Consider the following 19486-nt stretch of genomic DNA (forward strand, 5'->3'; position numbering starts at 1 on the left):
TGGCAGGTGGTGAATGAGCCTCATGGAGAACATTGATTTCTCTCTCTCTTTCTTTCTCCTGTGGAGTGTTTACTCGTCCAAAGGTGTGATTGACTAGTAAATAAAATAACCTCAGCACAGCTCATATTCAATTGCAGCTAATTTTTACATATGGCCATTGAGTACCACTATCAATCCAACAATTCAGCAACAGCAAACTACCCTCGAACTGCCTGTGAGCAAAAGCACAACAAGATGTTCTGCAGATCAGTGAGAGAGAAACAGTGCAGGAGCAAATCGTGCTGCTGACACCCAGGTGTGGGTTGTACCCACCCTGACTTCTTGTGCATGAGGAGTGAGGCTGAAACCTACTTCCCAAGCTGTGGCTTTGCCTCTGGGCAGTGTGGTGGCCTTGCTCTGCTGCCACAGCTCCTTGCTGAATGAGTGGGGCTGTGTTGGTTTACTGTGCATCAGGCCTTTTCAGCAACTCTTTAAATAGATTATCAGTGTCTTCCTTGATGCTTGTCATCTGCCTGTGCTCAGTGACTGTCTGGCTGGTGACTTTTTGCAGGCATCACCCAGAGCTGTGAGGAGGGCAGTGGCACTGCTGCGGGTGCCCTGTGCTCATTTAGCAGCTGGTGGCGAGGTGGCTCCCAGGTTTGAATTGGATGAGCAAAGACAGTTGGATGCAGCTGATGCTGAACAGTGTGGTTGATCCTGTCCTTTCTTGCTGGGGCCAAGGTGAGATGGGGGTAGCTCAGCCCGATTTAAACCCACGGTGAAGCTGAGGCTGGCTCCCCGTTACAAACGCTGTCAGGATGAGGCAGTCGGTTGGATGTGTGATCTCCAATCCTTCAGAACCAAGCTAGTGTGAACTTTGAGCTACTCAGGAATATGGAACCACAAATGCATCATGCAGAGAGTGCAGGTTTTCATACCCATCGGGTGTCTTTCACTTGGCTGAATGTGAACACTCAAAGTCTGTCTTTCCTGAGCACTTCAGCCTTGGTTGCTGCCTCAGCCTCGGGACGAGCAGGAGGTGGGGAGGGAATGCAGCAGAAAAGCAGGGTGTGGAGGAAGCTTGCCTCTTACTGGCTGTAATTATGGCTATAACCTGTGTCATTGACTTGCAAAACTGGAGGCTTAAAAGGATTTAAAAGAAACACATGCTAGAAATTTAAAATCAATGAGACTGCAGCACAGCAGCAAATCCCCCCCTGAGCAAGCAGACGGTTTGCCCAGGGTGTGAATTCTTGCAGAGAGCCAGAAGATAAAGTTATGAAATAACCCGTATCGGGCAGAGAGGTTATAAAGCAATTCCAAACCCCCCCTCTCAGTCTAGACAGATTATATTTACTGCAGTGTTTATGTGAGATAGAGGAATGCCCTAGAAAAACAGAATTGTTTTCAGTTTCTGCCTCTGGCACTTGCTTGTCTAATGAGAAGGCTCTGATGTGATGGGAATGTCCTGTGCTGGGGGAGCACTGCTGTCGCTCCATGTAGAGGGGGCTGGAATGGGGGAGAAGGGTAAAAGGTTATTTCTTTCTTTGTGTAGGTGAATTAGCCTATGGTTAATGAGGTGGTCTCACTAATCCATCACCACAAAGCTCACATATAATCCCAGATGAGATGGTAACGACAAGCTGCATTGCGGTCATGTCTGTGGAGATGCGATGGCTCTGAAGACTCTGCTTTGATTTAATCAAATGAAAATGAAGCTATTTTATTCTGCTTTGAACTCTCAGTGAAGTTTGCAGGCAGGCTTTTAGCATGGTGTTGGTTTGATGGTGGCTTGGGGAGCAGAGGCAGCGCCGTGTGACACAATCACACTGACCAAAGGCTGCTTAGTCTTGCGCCTGTTTGTCGCATGGGGATGATTCACCCCTGTAATGGATTGATGTGCTCGTAACTCGAACATGTTTGTTATGTAGTTGTGAGGAATTTGCAGAAAAAAGAGAGGAGGGGTTTAAAAATACAGCAATAAAATGAAGATACGTTGTCAAATAGCCTGAGGAGGCTGAAAGAAGTGGAATTAATTGGCTTGCTCAGCAGAGTTAGCCTGTCCTGATGAAGTATGTAGGTGATGCAGCTACAAAGATGAAGCAGATTTTTATTCTCCTCATCTAAGCCCCTCTGCTGCCAGGGATCACCATTGGAGCGAGACAATCTGGAGTCCCCAGACCTCAAAATCCCCGACGCTCGCCAAATAACGACCAATTATTGCTATAGTCAAAGACAGGGTTTTCTTGAAAGAGAAACATAATGTTGCTCTGCTGGTTGAGCTATCTGAGTAACCGAGGGGTGTCCCTAGAGGGGTGAGATTTCTGCCTCTTCACGTGGGCTGGGATTAAAGATGAGCAAAACAGTCCCAGGGATTGCCCTGGTCTCGGCAACGGGATCTGAGCTGGGTCAGGAGAAGCTCTTGTGTCTGAGCCTCAGGACTGGCAACTGCCTCTGGCTGTGTGTGGCTGGCTGATGTGAGCCTGTTAGTGGTGCCTGAAGCATCAGAGAGGCATGAGAGTAAGGGAGCAAATGCCACTTGAAAAGATTGTTGATTGTTTCAGTCCCCAAAGCAAAACCCTCCTAATTTTCACTGTCCCAGTCTTTTGTTTGGGATGTCTAGAGATGTACAGCAATACCTCCAATAAGCCCTGTAACATGTGTCCCTTCTGTAGGGAAGCAATGGGATCATGCTGCAAATGGTTAAAAGTTCAACACTGGGCTTCTGTAGAACATCAGCTCTAATTTATATTTGGCTTCGACCTTGAAAGGGAAACGGCCTGGCTTGAGCTTTCCAGCCCTTCTGCAACGTTACCTTATGTGAAACTTGTTTTTCAAGAGGGCGTTTGTTTCTGGAGTGCAGCTGAGAACACAGGAGTCCTCACAGGGCACCAGGAGCCTGACATCTTCAGTAACAACAAATAAACTAATGCCTGGCTTTGCAGCGCGGCTTTCTGAGCCCCTGTTAACTCGTCTCGCCTGTGAATTTAACTCAGTAAATCTCAGGTTAAATTTGGGCCTCTCTTGCTGACTTTTCCCCTCTTTTCTCTTTTCCTCTTTTCAGTTTCTCTGCCTGAAGAACATCCGAACCTTCTTAAAAGTGTGTCACGACAAATTCGGGTTGAGAAACAGCGACCTGTTTGATCCCTTTGACCTCTTTGACGTGCGGGATTTTGGAAAGGTAAGAGTTGCTCCTGAGCTCCAGACTTGGGCTGCAGGTTTTGGCTGAAAACACAAAGGTTGTGTGGTTTACTGAGCAGCTTCTGCACCCTTAACCCATGCCTTGGGCACCTGAGCCTGTGGTAGTCTGTGTATCTGGGGGTTGATTCTGCTGTGTCCTTCGCAAAGGGAAATAAAGGAGTGGCTGAGGGAACTGGAGCTCCCAGGTAATGAATGATAGGACAAGAGGAAACAGCCTCAGGTTGCCCCAGGGGAGGTTGAGGTGGGAGCTGAGGAAGAAGTCCCTGAGAGGGGTGTCAGCCCTGTGCCAGGCTGCCCAGGGGGCTGGGGCAGTGCCCAGCCCTGGAGGGATCCCAAAGCCATGGTGCTGAGGGCCAGGGGTTAGTGCTGGGCTGGGCAGGGTGAGGCGAGGGCTGGGACTCAGTGATCTTAAAGGTGTTTTCCAACCAAACAGTTCTGTGATTCTAAGCCTTGAAGCTTCTGCTTTAGATTACAAAACCTCAGGGATCAGTCTCTAAAATGAAAAATGTCCTTTTTAGGGGAAATCCAAGTATTGTCTGTGTTCATATGAGCTGCTGGGAGAGGCTGTAGTGCTGGGATCAGGACATCGGGTCCTCTTCCCAGCTCCAGGGGGCTCACCAGGTGACTGAGGCAAAGCCACACCATCTCCTTACCCATAAGCTCACTAGAGGGACAAGCACATTTAAACCAGTGTTAAACATTATCCCTGCTCTGCCTAAACCTGCCTGAGGGATTCAATCCTGCAACCCCAGCAGCACATTTCCATATAGCAGCGTTGCAGGTGGTTACAAGCCTTAGTCCCAGACTTGTACCAACTGTGTGGCAAGGACTCTGTGCCCACAAGCACTTCTGGTGCGGGTGCAGATCTTGCACAGGGTGCAGACCTCTGCTGCCCCTTCTGTGCACAGCTGTGAGCAGAATAGCTGTACCGAAATAACTGCTGGTTCCATAAGATGGCCAGTCAGTGCCCAGGGGCAGTCAGGAGGTTTCATACCAGAGTGAAATGGGATGCCTGAGTTTCTCAGAAATGTGTTTGGAGGGCTTTTTTCCCTCCCAGCCATTCCTTGGTGCTGGTTGTGTTTGTGCCACGTCTCACCTAGATGGGAGAGGAGAGGAGAGAGGGTGTTTTTGTGTTTTGCTGTAATTGATGAATGGCACCAAGTGCTGAACGAGACTCAGCTGGAGAGAGGAAAATCTTACCTGATTTTGACAAGTGGCTGTTGTTCTGATACCCTGGCTTTTGACGGGAACAATGTCAGGGCTGTGCTGTTACTCTGATGGATACTGGGCTTGGGGAAGCTATTACACAGGACAATTGCTATATTCTTCAGTGGAAAAGGTGTTAAAAGATTTATTAAAGCTCTCTATTGTTTTACTGTTTCCAGCTACCAGACACAAGCTGCTGGAAGGCATCTTCTCTCCTGATTATCCAAAGAGTGGATTTGCAGTGCTGATGGGGATATATTATTTGATATTTATTGCCTAATTTATTTCTGGACCATTATCTGGAATGTGCAATTGCAGGGGCTTGTTTTATGAATTTTTTGATTTATGACATACAAGAAGGCTTTTGTTGTTCTGGGGATATGAATGCACAGAAGGAACCTTTGGGCTGGGGAAAGAACCGCCGCTAATTAAAACGCTGCTTTATCGTCACATTGCCTCTTGCTTTCTGCTGTTTCCAATTGCCTGAGATGCCTGTTAATAGAGCCTGGTGTTAAACGCTGCTGGAACATGTCAGCTGAGCACAGTTTGGTTTCCTTTTTACTCTGTTTAGGGAACAACTATTCCCTCCTCCTCCTCCTGATCACTCTCTAGGGCAATGTTCAGGTTTGTGCCTTTGGGAGGTGATTTACCGTTCTCTCCGACCTCTTGAGTGTTTAGTTTTTTAGGGGACTTGGGAAAGAAACTTGTTATAAACTTCCAAGAAATCCCAATGTAGCTTACCTGGGTTCTCTCCTGGATCTTGTTTATTTTTATGTGCATTGTCATCCTCAAACAACCTTCCAAGATGTGGGAGGCCCAGATTCTGTGTACAAAAACCTTGCTGGACTTTTTCCAATGCAGTTTTTTATCAGCTTGCTGGAGGTATCAGCTGCTCAGGTCTGTACCACCCTAAATCCCTCTGGAAGCTTGTCAAAACATCCCCATTGTCTTTGCCACCTTTCATTCCCACATTGTCCTCAGATCTCTGTTCAACAGTGGCAAAGCAAATAAACAGGGAAAAATGTGCTGTTGACCAAAGCGCCTTTCCGTTTGGACTCACAGTGAGAGAAAAAGGAGCCTCTAATCCACGTTCCCACTGGCCAAACACAGACTTCACACACACAAAATTCTCCCTGGAGCTCCTCATTCCTTAGATTAATAGTGTTTTTTTGGTTACAAGATGCTTAGGCTATGTAGGAGACTTCTCTGAATGGAGCTCAGTTACAGTTGACCATTTAATTGCATAGAAACCTTGGTGGAGTGGCATTGGGTGTTTCCTTTTTGGATGCCATTGAGGTGTAGTTATTTCTCTCCTCTAAACCAGAGGGACAATGAGGCAGCAATTCCTAGTAGCATTTGGGTTTGCTGCAGTGTAATTACCAAGTAGAAAGGCAGGGCTTTGTGTTTCTGTGGTGCCATCTGATAAAGAGCTTGTCCTTTGGAATCCGCAGGGTCCTTCAGGGTTTTGTAGCAGAGGAAAAATGCTAGTGCTTTAGAAGAGGAAGAAAAGTCAGATCCCTCAGAGAGGGATTAACTCCCTTTGGCTTCTGAGACAAGCCTTCAGCAAGGAGGAGCTGCCATAGGACTGATGGAGCCTCCTCCAAAGAAGCAAGTGTGCCTGGGGGCTGTTGGAATCCAGGAATGTGAGTTTTTACCCCTAGTTTTGCTACTTCCTTGACCTTTAAGCTTGGGAAGTGACTCCTTCCTTACTGTCACCAGGATAACAGCTGGTGAAATGGGATTGTGAACCATGTGGGCTTCTCCAGCCCAAATCCCTGTGGAGCTGAAAAGCTCCATCTCTGCCTTCATGGGCTGTCGGGTAATGGGCGAGTGCAGGCTTTTGCCAAATAGACGCGTCATGTTTCTTGTAATCTTGGTTGCAGTGTTTCCCAGTCACCCAAGGGACTCGACAGGCTGCTTTAATTTGCTCACAGCCATTTTTTCTCCCCCTCCATGTCCAGTTATTAAGCAATCCCACTGTGACAAGGGACATGCTGTGTGTTTCGTGACAGAGGTTTCCAAAAGTGACCCGAGATGCTGACCACTCGTATTTCTAGCTGCACCCCTTTAAGACCCCTTAAAAGAAGAGATTGTTATATTGTTCCCTCCCAGTTGTCTCCTAGTTTAATGTTCTAAAAATCTTGTCATCCTTTTAAAGTGACTCCAAAGCTGCCAGTGGTCACATGTGCAGAAGTGCTTCTCTGTGGTTGTGTCTTGGCTGCAGGATGCAGCAGCAGTGCAGGGTGAAGCCTTCCGAGGAGGAAAACCCCTGTCAACACTACCTTGTCCCTAATTAGGGTCTGATCTTGCAGGAGTGTGCCCTGGGGTCCTCTGCAGTGGGGACTGTGTCCAATCTTTGCTAGTACAGCCTGGCTCCTGAAAAAGAAATGCAATAAAAAGCTGGTGCTCACGTTGCACAGCGCTTCATGCACATTTAATAGCAGTGATGGTCTAAGATGTAGCTCTTATTGGACTTGCTAATTTATTGGCACCAACCATAATGAGATAAAATGTACATAAATATGGATTAAACTCTTTACCACTCTATTAGTCAGCATGATGGTAGCAAGGTTCATTAAAGGGAGTTACTCATTTTCACTAACTTGCAGTAATATACTATTATTTTTGAGAAATATAGTTCCAATATTCATAAACCTGTGGAGCGTGCTGTTTATTAGCCTCCCACCCCTCTCTGCTCTCCTCGTGTGTGTTTCATTGTCCTGGCTTTCCTTTGAAGTTCCTGCACTGGTTGCAAAAAAGCTTTTCAGTGAGATAAGGGTCTCTCCTACCCTGACCCACAAAATGATGCTGTTCTAAAAACAGAAAAGGGAAGCAGCTCATCGGTCAGCTGAAAAATTAGGAGACGGGGATGCTGAGATTAAAGTGTTTTTCACTCTGTTGCTTGTGGTCCAGAGGTTGGTGAGAGCTGCACCAATCCTGCAGCTCGGACAGAGCTCAGAGGAGGGGGAGGTCTGGATCAATCCTCCCTCTCAAGTGAGTCCTCCAAGGTTCAGTGGCACGTGTGACCCGTGGGTGGCTGACAGAGGACTTGTACATGGCTTGTCTTGCATGGCTGAAGTGCTGGGGAGGTGATGTGCGTGGTGGGGAGGGTGGCTCTGAGCATGACACACTCCAACAGCTCCAGCAAGAGCTGCTTTCATGATGGGAGAGGCTGGGGGAGCTGCCAAAGCAGGGAGGTGCTGGTACTATCAGAGTTAAAGTGGTGAGTGTCCTCTATAAAGCATTTGTGTCATCCAAACAATTCTTAGGGTCAAGGCGACTCCTTTCTCCTGATGATGAGCCAGTGTTGGGTGCCCTGGAAAGGGGATCCAGGCTGTCCTTACCACATGCTGATGCAGACTTGTCTTCATCACCAGCACCCTGAGGTTGGAGAATCTGCAAAATGAGAGGTCCCACCTCCCTGGCCATCAGGATGGGGTGCTGGGAGAGTTGTGAAGGAGCTCAACTGCCATCCCCCTGTTCCTCTCTGACTCCCCACCACTCCACTCTCTTGCCAGAGAGTCAGAAAACTGAGTTTTCTGCTTCTTTCAGAGAGGAGAGCGGGGAGTGTTGTCAGAATTATTTAAGGGACTCATAACTGAGAGTTGGTGCCTTGTGTTTCTGTTTCTCTGCTGAGAATTCCCCTCCCTCCATCATCTCTAACATCACGTGAAGTCAGTGTCCCTGCAGCAACATTTTAAAGGGTGCCTTTTTAACATAGTTTGGGCATATAAAGGAGGGAGATTTATATGAAATAACTTAGGTAGCTAACAATTGCAAGACTTTCTGGTGAATGGCTGCATTTTGGTGCTGTAACAAAGCCAGGCCAAGGCCTGTCCTCCTGCAGCTGACAGTGGCAGCAGCTCTCCCTTCTCCCAGTCACAACTCTTTGGGTCTTTCTTTTCTGACAAAAAAGACCTGTATACCTGAGAGCATGAAGAGGTAGCAGCTGGGGGTGGAGAGGATTGTCTGGCAGTGCTACAGTGTGCCTCACCTCTGGGTTATTTCCCAATCCCCTGAGGACCAGGCAGCCTGACAGACCTTCCCGTGTCGTGTTCCTCTGTGCCAGTTACTCGGGTGGCTGCTCTGAGGAGGTTGGATGTGTGTCAAGAACAGGATCCTGTTGCAGATGAAAAGGTTTCTAACTGCTGTGGAGCTTGCTCAGAGTGTATGCAGCAGGTGGGGAGGGAAGGGAGAAGAATTCTCCAAAAGAAGGATGCATGCATTTCTTTTCTTAATTCCCAAGAGAGCAGCAGAGTGAATGGTCTGCAGAGAGATTTGTGTGTGTGTTTGCTTGCAAGAAACCAGGAACCTGCTACTCCTTGTTTGCTCAGTGCTTGCTGTGACCTTATCCCCCCCAAGGGGACACCCTGAGCCCATGCTGCCCCTTGCACTGCCCCCCACGTGCCTTTGGGACAATATTGTGCTTTATGGACCACCACCAAGATGAAAATTCACTTTCAACTTGGATGCTGCCCAGAGCCCTGGCTTGAGGGAGAAGCCCCAGCTCCCGGAATGAGAGTGTGGGGAGGGCAGCCTTGCCACTGCAGCTTCTGGCATGCCCATGCAGGGACATCACCACCTCCAGCTGATGGTTAACTCTCTGGTTGCTTGCAGTAGCTGTGGCTGAAAGCACGTGCCCACATTCACCCAAGGCCTCTGGTTACTGGGGTTGGGTTCTCTGCCAAGAAATGCTTTGTGGCATCAGCCCTGCTGCTGTGGATCTTCATCCCAGAGTGATATTGAGCTCCCAGTTGGCTGGGCACCCCTTAGGGCTTGTGTTAAGCTGCCAAGGACTTTGTTCTGAGCAGTCACTGAGCGGGTGAGGACCAGCGTGAGCGAACACCACCATGGGAGTTCCCCCTGCTTGCGAGACTGCTCTGATTTTTTAGCATGGAGGAGAGGTGCTGTGAGGTCTTTGGCACATGAGATTGTGAGACTTGCACCATCTGTGGGCTTGGGAGCTCAGTGTCTGAACAGAGCAGATGAAAACCCAATGTCTAAGCAACCAGCTCCTGGGCTGGAGCAAGCGCAGGAGCCAGGCACCAGCACCCGTGGCCCTTTGGCATTCACAGCAGAGGCTTTTAGCTGGGCTGTGGCAAATTCTCTCTGCTTTTTCCCCTTCCTCTCTCCCCTACTTACAAATCTGGTCTGTTTATAGATGTGCAGCTTCTCAGTGGAACCGAAAGAGCCAGAAATGTTCATTCTGGGAAGCTTTGCTTTGGTTGTTTTTAATTTCTTGGCTGCTTTCCCTAGTATTTTTCCAAGGGGTCACATTAAGGGGTTTTATGTTTCAGATCAAACAAGTATGGGCAGGATCTTTCGTAACTCCCATAGTCTGGATGGGAGAACTCTGCTGTTGGGCCTCAAACAGTGATGGAATTGTTTTTAACGTGCAAGGAACCCAAAGTATTGATCAGGACATGGACAAATGTGTGTCCTTAATGTGGATGAAATTGATTCTCCTTTACCTTCTTGATTTGTCTGAGCTCTCCTTGCAGTAATTTGAGACAAAACCGGGGAGAAAAGAATTATTTTGTGTGTTTCTTCCTTGGAAAACCTGTGTTTAAACAATTTTTCCCCCAAAAGGGGAGGGAGAAGCAGCCAGACTCTTCTGGGTGACCACACAGTTTCTGTATATTGTTTGAAAACTGCCTGTTTTCATTTGAACCCCTTAAGATGGGATTTTTTTTCTCCCCTTTATTATGTCATCAGGCATTTGAGACTTAATGATACAGTGAGCATCATCGTGACTGAAGGATGTCAACAGACAAAGTCAGTCTTTGTATGTCTTGGTGCTCAATTAGTGCAGCTGCCATCGCTTGAGCTTAACTATACAGTGTGCATGTGCTTTGGGGAAGGAAGGAAATGCATCCCAGGTAATATCACTTCAGGGAGTCTTGGAATACAAAGAATTTGTTATTTTCTAATGAGCTCTTCTGTTTCTTTATTAAAAACCTTTGGAGATTTCTCAGTCTCTTGGAACAGTAGCATCTGATGATGGGTCTGTCCCAAGGCTGAATGCTTTGGTTCCAATAGTAATTAACATTCCTTGAAACAGATTAGCACATGGGTGTAACAGTGGTTTAGCAGAATGGGCAAAAAGTGAAACTATCAGCCTGGAACTACTTGCACAGGCAAACTCCAGGACCAAGGTGCTTGGAGGGAGATGGGCTTGAGTCGGCAAGCCTGGGGCCGTGCTGGTACTGTGGGATTGGGCAGTCACTTACTGGAAGAGAAATGTTCAAAGAATCTCAGAGTGATGGGGATTGAAAGGGACATCCAGAACTCACCCAGCCCAAGCCCCTGCTAAAGCAGGTTCCCCTGGCTCAGGGGGCACAGGAACATGTCCAGGTGGGGTTGGAAACCTCCTGAGAAGGAGCCTCCACACCCTCCCTGGGCAGCCTGGGCCAGGGCTCCCTCAGCTCAGCACCAAAGGAGCTTCTCCTTGTGTTTAAGTGGAATTTGCTGTGTTCTTGCCTGTGCCTGTTACCTCTTGTCCTGGCACTGGGTACCACAGATACCTTTGTGTCTCCCAGCTCTTACAGACCTTTCCTTGCCTGCCTCCAAATCTGGCAGAGGAGGGGAGAAGGGGTGGCTGTACCCTCAGTGCTGTGCTGCTCCAGTTAATGAGCCTCAGATGGTAATGCTGCTGCTAGTTCATTTATGTTCTCAGTCTTAATGATGTGCATGTAAGTGAGACATTTTCCTCTTCTCTTCCTACTAATTACGTATTAAAGCCTAATCATGGTAGCAAGAAAGCAGCCTTAATGCACCCTGGATAAAGCTAATGATGTGGACACACTACACTTAGATGCATTTGTCAAGGTTTCCTATTCCAGGCCTGTTGTAATTTCAGGAATTTTTGAGCCAGCATGGACTTGGTAAATGTTTGCAGTCATTCCTCCTCGTGAGTAAGGCTTGTGTGGGAGAGACTGACTGAGCTGTGGTGGAGATTTCTCCCTGGCTGATGGGGTGGGGATTTCACAGCCTGTTACTTAAGTTTTGAAAAAGATGTTTGATACTTCAAGGGAAGGAGTGATGTGTAAATGGGTTGGAAGTAACACCTAAATCAGAGCCAGCCCTTTGCTTGCTCTTCTGGGGCTTGGGGTGGTGGCGTTTCCCCTCCTAATCCTCAGGCAGCACTTCTTCTTTTTGCCTTAATGTTGATGCCAGCTATTGATGGAAAGCACCTTCTCTGCTGACTCTGCCATGTGGGAGAGTTTACCTCCAGCTCTCTACCTCTTTCATATGCCACCTTCAAGGTCCTCCTGACTCTGGGAAGCTCCGGGGTGCCTACCTTGACTTGAAGCACACAAAGGGTCTCGAAGCTGCAGCGTGGTGCCCAGTTGCTCTGCACAGGCTGAGGACTGACTGTGATGCAGCAGTGAGGATGCTTTACACAATGTGTGGATTCTGTGTTGCCTGAAGAACTGGTGTAGATGTGGCCCAAGAAGCAGCTGTTTCTTCAGACCCTGCAGAATGGTGGCAGTGGAGCAGTGGCAGACTTTGGCAGTCCTGTGCCCTGACCTGCTGCTGTCTCACATCCTTTAAGGGTCATCTTGTTGAAGACAGTTAATTACTCATATAAGTGGGGAGGCAAATCCACAGCTATTTGCATTCTGTGGTCCCTGGAGATGCAATGGATGTTGCCTATACACAGAGTAAGGGCTCTCACAGACATTCCCTTCTATTTTTCTCTTGGCTTTGTCCATCTAATTTAAAATATACATCTATCTGAAGAGCACTGATGCAAAACTGGGGCTTCGACAAAGGAAAGCTTTCTGTAGAATTTCTCTCAAGAAAAAAGGTGTTATCAAAGGTGTTCCTGTGGCACCCTTGTCTTGCCTTGGCACATGCAACTGGAGATTGTGCTGGAGGACAAGAGGTGCTTGGAGAGCTGGGATGTGAGATGGTTCTGGAGCATTGCTGTCCATCCCAGCGATGTACCTGAGCCTGATAGGATTCAACAGCTCTCTGATGGCAAAGAGAAACTCTCTTCCAAACCAGTGCACTGTAAAGATTATTGAGAAAAATTGTATATATTTCTTTCATGCAGGAATAGTTCTTTAGTGCCTGTACACAGGAATTTATCAAAAGGACCTCTGTGCTCCAGAAGCAGAGCTGAGATCACAGTTCATTGCAGATGTGAACTGAACTGGCTGAGCCCCCTGTTTCAGCAGACATGAATCACCACTGTACAGCGTCAGTCTGTCTTGAACCCCATCACATCAGTTCTGCTCCCAGGCTGCTTTTGCAGAAGCTGTATTTGCACAGCAAATGATCTTTTCTTTTAAGAAAATGAATTTTCTGGCTCCTGGAAATAACCCAACGAAGCTGCCTGCGAGGGCTCTGCCTGTGGGCACAGCGGTGTGTGATGCTGGAGAGCAGCGGTGAGTAGAGCCCACCAGCTCCCCAGAGAAGCTGCTCCAGTGTCCCAGGGAGGTGTTAGAGATGGGTGATCCACCAGCATGTAGGTTTGTTTGGCTTTGAGATGTGTTTCATCTGGGATGTTGGAGTAGATACTGGAGAGGAAGCTGATTTTAAGTGTTCTCAGCTGATGCAGCCGATGTGGGGTGTTCTGATTGTTGGAGATCTAGATGACAGCTCCTCTGTGGGAATCTGATTTTTGGGACAGAGTGCTCGATGGGATTGGGCTTTTATGATGTCTTAGGTCACACACAGAGATTTGTTAGTCACTAGGAGAGTCTGTAGCAGGACCTTGAATTGAATGTATTGGCCTGGAAGGGGAGAAAAAAAATCCCTGTTGGCCTTGATGGTATTTCTGAGGTAGAGACAGGAGTTGAGTCAGGATCATTAGCCCATATTTAATTGAAATACAACATTTTCTTTAAAAACATACATGCACAGAAAAATCTGCACTTGGGAAGTGGATAAAGTTTTGGTTGAAATCCAACCTGCAGGGAAGCATGTGAAGGACTTTTGCCTTGAGGCCTCACTTGACTGTTGTTTGTTTGCTCAGCCTGTTTCCTCCATCAGCCAAATCCCAGTGTGTGCCCTGCCTGCCCCCACCCCCCCTTGCCTTTTTTCATAATATTGTTCTAATTACTGGAGTGTGAAGAATTGACTCTTGAAATGCCTCCTGGCAAATTCCATTTGTGCATTGATGAAATTTCCCCTTGCTGCAGTCCCACCAGGCTGCATCCAGCCCAGCCTCAGATCCAAACTTCTCCTCCACCCTTCCCAGGCAAACTGGGACACAGTTATCCCATTGATTGGAGACTGTGAATGCCAACAGAAGTGAAAAGGGAAGACAATGAGGGATTGAGGGGGGAGAATGAAGGGTTAACACTTGCTGTTGGGATCCCTGCTGGTGTGTATTTTCACAGTGCTGTTTCTCCTCATGAGCTGCCAGATGTAATTTGGGGGGGAGGTAAACTGGGACAGCCAGGGATGACTGTGGGTACAAGGCTCTGAGAGCAGAAGCTCAGCTTGGTAGCTCAAAGGCCTGCAGGAGCATTTTGGGGAGGTCAGGCTCTGATCTCCCTTGGAACAGGGCTGTTTGTGGTGGTACTCTGCCTGCATGTGGTCACATCCTTTGCTTTTTCACAATAGCTGTCCTGTGAGGAAGGGGATCACTGGCTGTACCTGTTCCTTCTGCCTCCTGACTGATCTTATGCCTGTGCAGTCACAGAATCTTAAGGGCTAGAAGGACCTCAAAAGATCATCCAGTCCAACCTCCCTGCCAGAGCAGGATGCAGCACTTCAATTTGTAATTCCATAAACCAAGTTAGTCCTCTGACTAAAGAACACTGATTTAGCACAGTTACCCATTGAAGTTGCAGAGAATTCAGGGTGCATGGCTTATGTGCTCTCAAAGTGGGTTACTGCTTTTAAAAACAACACCACTGTCAGGTTGTTTCTAGAAGCCTTTTTAAAGTGAGTAGGGAGAGCTTGACTAATGCTTTAGGCTTTTTCTGCAGTTGCAAGGAGCTAAAAACTTGAAAAATGAAACTGGAAGCTCAATCAGCCAGTAATTGTAAGGTTCCTGAGACTGAGACTTCAAGAAAATGCCAGAAAGGAGGTTTGCTTCATAATGCTAGAGGCTGGGCAGCTTTGGACCATCTCCTGGTTGCAGAATGCTTGTGGTAGGTCTGCACAGCAGACTCGTGCTCTGAAATTACAGGTTGCTTCTGTCTGGAAATCCCTCACCCCTCTGTTTGCAGCCTGGGAGCTGGACCAGCAGGTCCTGGAGAGGGAAGCAGGGATGGATTGGAGAGGTAGTTTTTCCCCAGGGCTGTGTGTCAGTTACGCTTGCTGCAGCAAGGACCTAGGAACTGGGCTGGCCTGAAGCACTGGTGGCTTTGGCTACTGAGAAATGCCTTGGCCTCAGACTGTGCTGTTTGGTTCTGTGGGGTCTCACCAGGGCTATGGCAGCCTCTCCTACCTCCACAGCTGTGTTCTGGCACATGAAGGGGTTTAATTGCCCCTCACAGGAGTGCTTGGCAGACCTGCTGGCTGCTTCCTATGTGCCTCTTCTTGCTCAATAGCTCATAGAAGTTGTCCTTCAGAGAAGCAATAGAGCCTGAACCTTCACCACCTTATCACACAGTTTTGGTAGCTAATCAGTTTTCACCTTGATAGGAGGAGAATTCAGAAAGCAAGGGAAGGTTAAGAAAACCTACCCTGGACTAAGCTAAGGAGAAACTGGCTGGGGACACACCAGGGATGGCTGGTCTGTGGCCAGGGCTGCTCAGCGTTGGGCATCTTGTCTTCACAGTGGAAAGGATCTTAAAAATGCACAGAAAGGGCAATGCTGAAAGCCCTGCAAGCAGATACACAGAGATGCAGCTACTTGGGCTGACAGGTGCTGTTGCTGGAGAAAGCTCTCTGAAAGCAGTTTTGCCACAGCAGTCCCAGGAGCTCTTGGGTTGTGTGACGTTGCACCACGAGCTGCAACAGGCACTTCTGTTTGCACTGTGTGTTACAAGGATGTAAACCAGCCAAAAAACATTTAACTTCTGGCACTTTGCTTTCCCCAGATACTTCTCCAGCTCTGTCTTGCTACAGAGAGGCTTGTAAAGAGGTAGCAATCGATTAAAATTAGTCTCAGCAAGTTCCTGGTCATGTAGGCTGGCTGAGGGATGAGCAAGCCTTTAGATTTCTGTGGTTTTGCTCCATTCTATTTCTAGCTCCATTAAATCCACTTTTACCCTATTCTCTTCTGAAACATAAACGAGTAAATGCCATTACAAGGGCACACTTAAGGAAAAATGAAGCATGACTATAAATATGAGTGACCCAACTGAAAGAAAGGTCAGATTACCCAGTAGTGTTCATTAAGGGTATTGGTGTAATTCAGCATCCTGGTTTACCCACGTGTTAAAGCTGCCTGGAGGGACCCACAGGGAGAGAGAGATGCAAGATATATAGAGGGAAACTTTCCAGTGTATTTGCATTCTGGACAATACAGCAGGTGAAGTGGAAGAGGGATTTTTACACTGATAAGATTATCTGTGGTGTGCTTGGAAGTTTGGGGAAAAAAGGTTCCCTGCTTTGAGGAGGGGAGGAAGGAATGATAGTTCCTTGCAGCATGACCCTGGTGAGGCTTCTGTTGGAAGGAGGCAGGGCTGTTTGCTTTTCTGTTCTTTGGTATGTGCTGAGCAAAAGTGCATAAAGGTTTTTTTCACCTCATGTGATTTGGAGCCTGACTTGAAACTTGGAGTTCAGGTGCTGGGGCTGGGTGCAGAGAGCTGCCACCCCACCACCCAGCCCAGCGCTGGTGGCTTCTGCTCAGGGCATGTGGATGAAGAAGGGAAATATCCAGTTACTTAAGTAAACAGAAATGTCTTGGAGACAAGCTGGTGTCTGAGGAAGGCTGCTTCTGCTCCATGGGGCTGGGCAGGAGTTTCCTGCAGGGGTGTTGGATGTAATGGTGCTTTTCAAGGCTTTGCTGCAGATATATTGCCACCAGCCCCATGTTTCTACCTCTCGATGTGTCTCTGTTCCCTGCCTGAAGCTCTCCAGCAAATCACACAAGTATGGAAATGTATCCAGATGATGTTAAGAAGAAATGGCAGTAGAGGGAAATCCCTCTTTATGGCAGGAACCAAAGTGAATGGGGATTTATCTTGAAGATTAACTGGGCTCCTCTCGTTTCACTTTTCCTGCCATTAAATTCCATTCCCCGAACCTAAGACGTTGTTCCACAGGTCTGCATCGGCTGGGGAGGTGCAATAAACACCCATTCAAATTCTCCTTTGTATTTTGGAGGGACAGTGATATAATTCCCCTGCTGCTGAGGCTTATTTTGCTTTGTTAACACCTGGGTTTGAACAATTTCCTTTCTTCTTCTCCTTGCTCAAGGCTGTGGTTTCAGAGAGCTCTCTTCTCCAGGAGGTTTAGCATGTGCACACACCACATGAAGTCGACAGGGGCTGAACTTCACAGTGAAGTGTGTGAATAAATATTAGCCTGGCTTGAGGCTACTGTTTCTTCTTTTTCTTCTGAAACAAAACAAATTCATATATGCCTTCTCCAGACTTGGAATTAATTGTTCTCTTCTTCTCTTTTTACCACTGTGGCAATGGCAGTGCTATAGGATTTACTCTGCTTCACTCAGGTGATGATCTCTTGAGTGTGTTTCACTGTTTTGAAGCCATTTTTGAATACTGGGAGGAAAATATTGTAGCTAGGGCCAAAATCCTCTTGTTTTGCTTGTGTGGCTTCTATGGATCACCAGGGAGACAGATACCAGCATGGTGAGAGAGCCCAGGAAGATGCTGTGGATCCAAACTTGAACCTTGGTGGTTCCAGGAGGGTGTTTGCTTCAGGATCTGGGAGCTGAACACAGATTATGCCAGGGCTGCATAGTTTGCTGTGGGATTTTGCTGCAACAGGCAAGTCCTTGTGTCCCAGGTGACCAAAAGAAACCAGATGGTTGAAACAGCCCATCTTTATAGAGTGTGACTTCCAAAAGGTGTTGAGTACATGTCCTGTGAAAGTCAAGGTGGTTAATACTGCCTAAGGCCATGCACCCAAATGCACTGTCTCTTTGGGTCGTTTCTAGCTACGCTGTGCAGGAGAGAGCTGGGGTATTGCAGTGCTATCACCGTCCCACATGCGACTTGCTGTCTGCTTCAGTTCTCCCCCACAGCTCCATGCAGGGAAAACCTTCATGCATAGAAAATAATAAAATACAATGATGCCATCAGATGTTTTATGTATGAGGAGGCAGGGGCTGTCAATAATCCTCCATGTTTCTTAATGTGAACTCTCCCTGCGTTTCTGCTGGTGGCTGATGACACCAATTAATTTCATTGTTTGGAAATAATCTTGTGTGGTGTGTGATTTGCACGGCCCTAGCCTTATGCTTTCTAATGATTTCTCTATTAATTTCACTGTTGCAAATAAGCTGGAGTTGCCTTTCAAGTGGAAAGGGAAACATGACCTAATACCATGGATAAAATATTAGCAAGAGCAAATTAAATCCTGGTTAGCACCCCAGCTGCTAAAGGCAGAAGAGCCTCTGGAGCGTAGCAGGGAGCAGAGAGCTGCACACACAGTGTGCACACTGAAGAGTCTGGAGCAGTAACTTTTGGAACAGCTTTCAAATTAATGTAGAATCAGTGGGTTTGTCCCCTCCTGCTCCAGATGGCTATTTCCAAAGAGTTGCCCCTGATAAATTAAATCTGTGTGCCTCCCTCTGTGCTAGGAACGCTGCAGCCAGGCTCTACAGCTGTAGCAGTGGCCATGCTTTGCTTTCACTCCCACTTTTTGGTTTGGAGATGGATCTACTGAGAGCTCTTCTGCAGCACTGCCTTTGTGACAGTGATGTGCACCTTCCTCATCTTGTGTCTGTGTTAATGCTGAAGCTCTGAGGAGCTCCTTCCTCTGCCCTGCAGGACAGTGGTGATGAGCTGGGGAGGGTAGTGCCATCTCTTTTCATGCTTTTCAGCATCATGAGCCTTGAGGGTGTCCTGAAGCTTTGTCCTTTTATACACCTATATAGCAAAAGCCCCCAGACTGAGGTTTGTGTGCAAGATTTCCAGTGCAAACTGAGTTAATGACTTGTGTACTTGTCTGCAAGTCCTACTTTGTGACACTGGAGCCTGAGAGAAGAGCTGGGCTTTAAGTAGTAGCCATCCCCAGTCAGGTTGGGGAGCAGAGCTTTTTAGTAATGGCCTTGTACAAACACTCCAATAAATCCCGATCAGATGCTGCTGCACACACACATACCCTCGAGTCACCTCGTGGAGAGCATCCTTACCTTCCAATCAGCTTCACTGGCTGCTCTGAATCTCTCCCAGCATCAATGAAATAAAGTAAGATTCAAATGATGCTGAGGTCCCATGAAATGGTTGTTTTCCAGCCTTTGGAAGGAGGCTGGGCTCATGGTGTGGCTGGCAGCATGCTCATGGCTGGGGCTGACTTTCTCCATCCATTCCCTTCTGAGAGGAAAAAATGTTCCTGTAATGCACAAAAATATCACCACATCAATATTGTCTAAGTGAAGAAAGAAGGTGGGGGAGTGGGAAATCAATGCAGGTCGTGACCAAAATATTTATGTGAAGATTTATATATATATAAATATTTATTGCATTGGGGTTTTAGTTGCCATGCTGTGAAGTTCTGTGCTAGAAATATGAGGCAAAAGAGTTTGGTAATTAAGGATATGGACTCCTGGGCTGATGGCTGGGGAAGGATGAGGGGCTGAAAGCTTGGCAGAGAGGTGAGTGGTTTGTAGGTTGGATTGAGGGAAGGGCTGGGGCTGTGTGGGCTGCCTGTGCAGGTGAGGGGCTGTCTGCAGGGTCAGAGCTGCACTTAGATCTGCTTGCTCTTGGCTTGCAAACTTCTCATTAGATGCAGATTGTTGGGCAGGCTTTGGGCTTTTGTACAGCACAAAAGTGCTGCTCACCTTGGCTGGAGTCACTGCTGGGTATTTGATGTTGAACAGTATCCTGCAAGGCACTTCAGTAACTTAATTCCACAACCTTTCCCTGCATTTGTAATGATGAAAACATACAAACACATCAACTTTACACAGAACTGGATGGTAACAGTGTGGACAGAAAGAGAATAATGTCATGAACTGTATCTAAAGACAGCTGTCAGGGGCTGATGCAGGTGAGGTGTCTGC

General features: G+C 47.5%; 1 protein-coding gene across 1 annotated transcript in view; it reads left to right on the plus strand.

Moving 5' to 3' along the window:
• VAV2 (vav guanine nucleotide exchange factor 2) overlaps positions 1-19486 on the plus strand; it is a 130371-nt gene that overhangs the window by 26838 nt on the left and 84047 nt on the right. The window contains exon 2 of the mRNA XM_062011600.1: positions 3044-3160. Coding sequence (XP_061867584.1) covers positions 3044-3160 — 117 coding nt within the window. The remainder of the gene's footprint in view (positions 1-3043; positions 3161-19486) is intronic.

Source organism: Colius striatus, chromosome 19 (genome assembly GCF_028858725.1).
Source record: "Colius striatus isolate bColStr4 chromosome 19, bColStr4.1.hap1, whole genome shotgun sequence".
Classification (NCBI taxonomy): domain Eukaryota; kingdom Metazoa; phylum Chordata; class Aves; order Coliiformes; family Coliidae; genus Colius; species Colius striatus.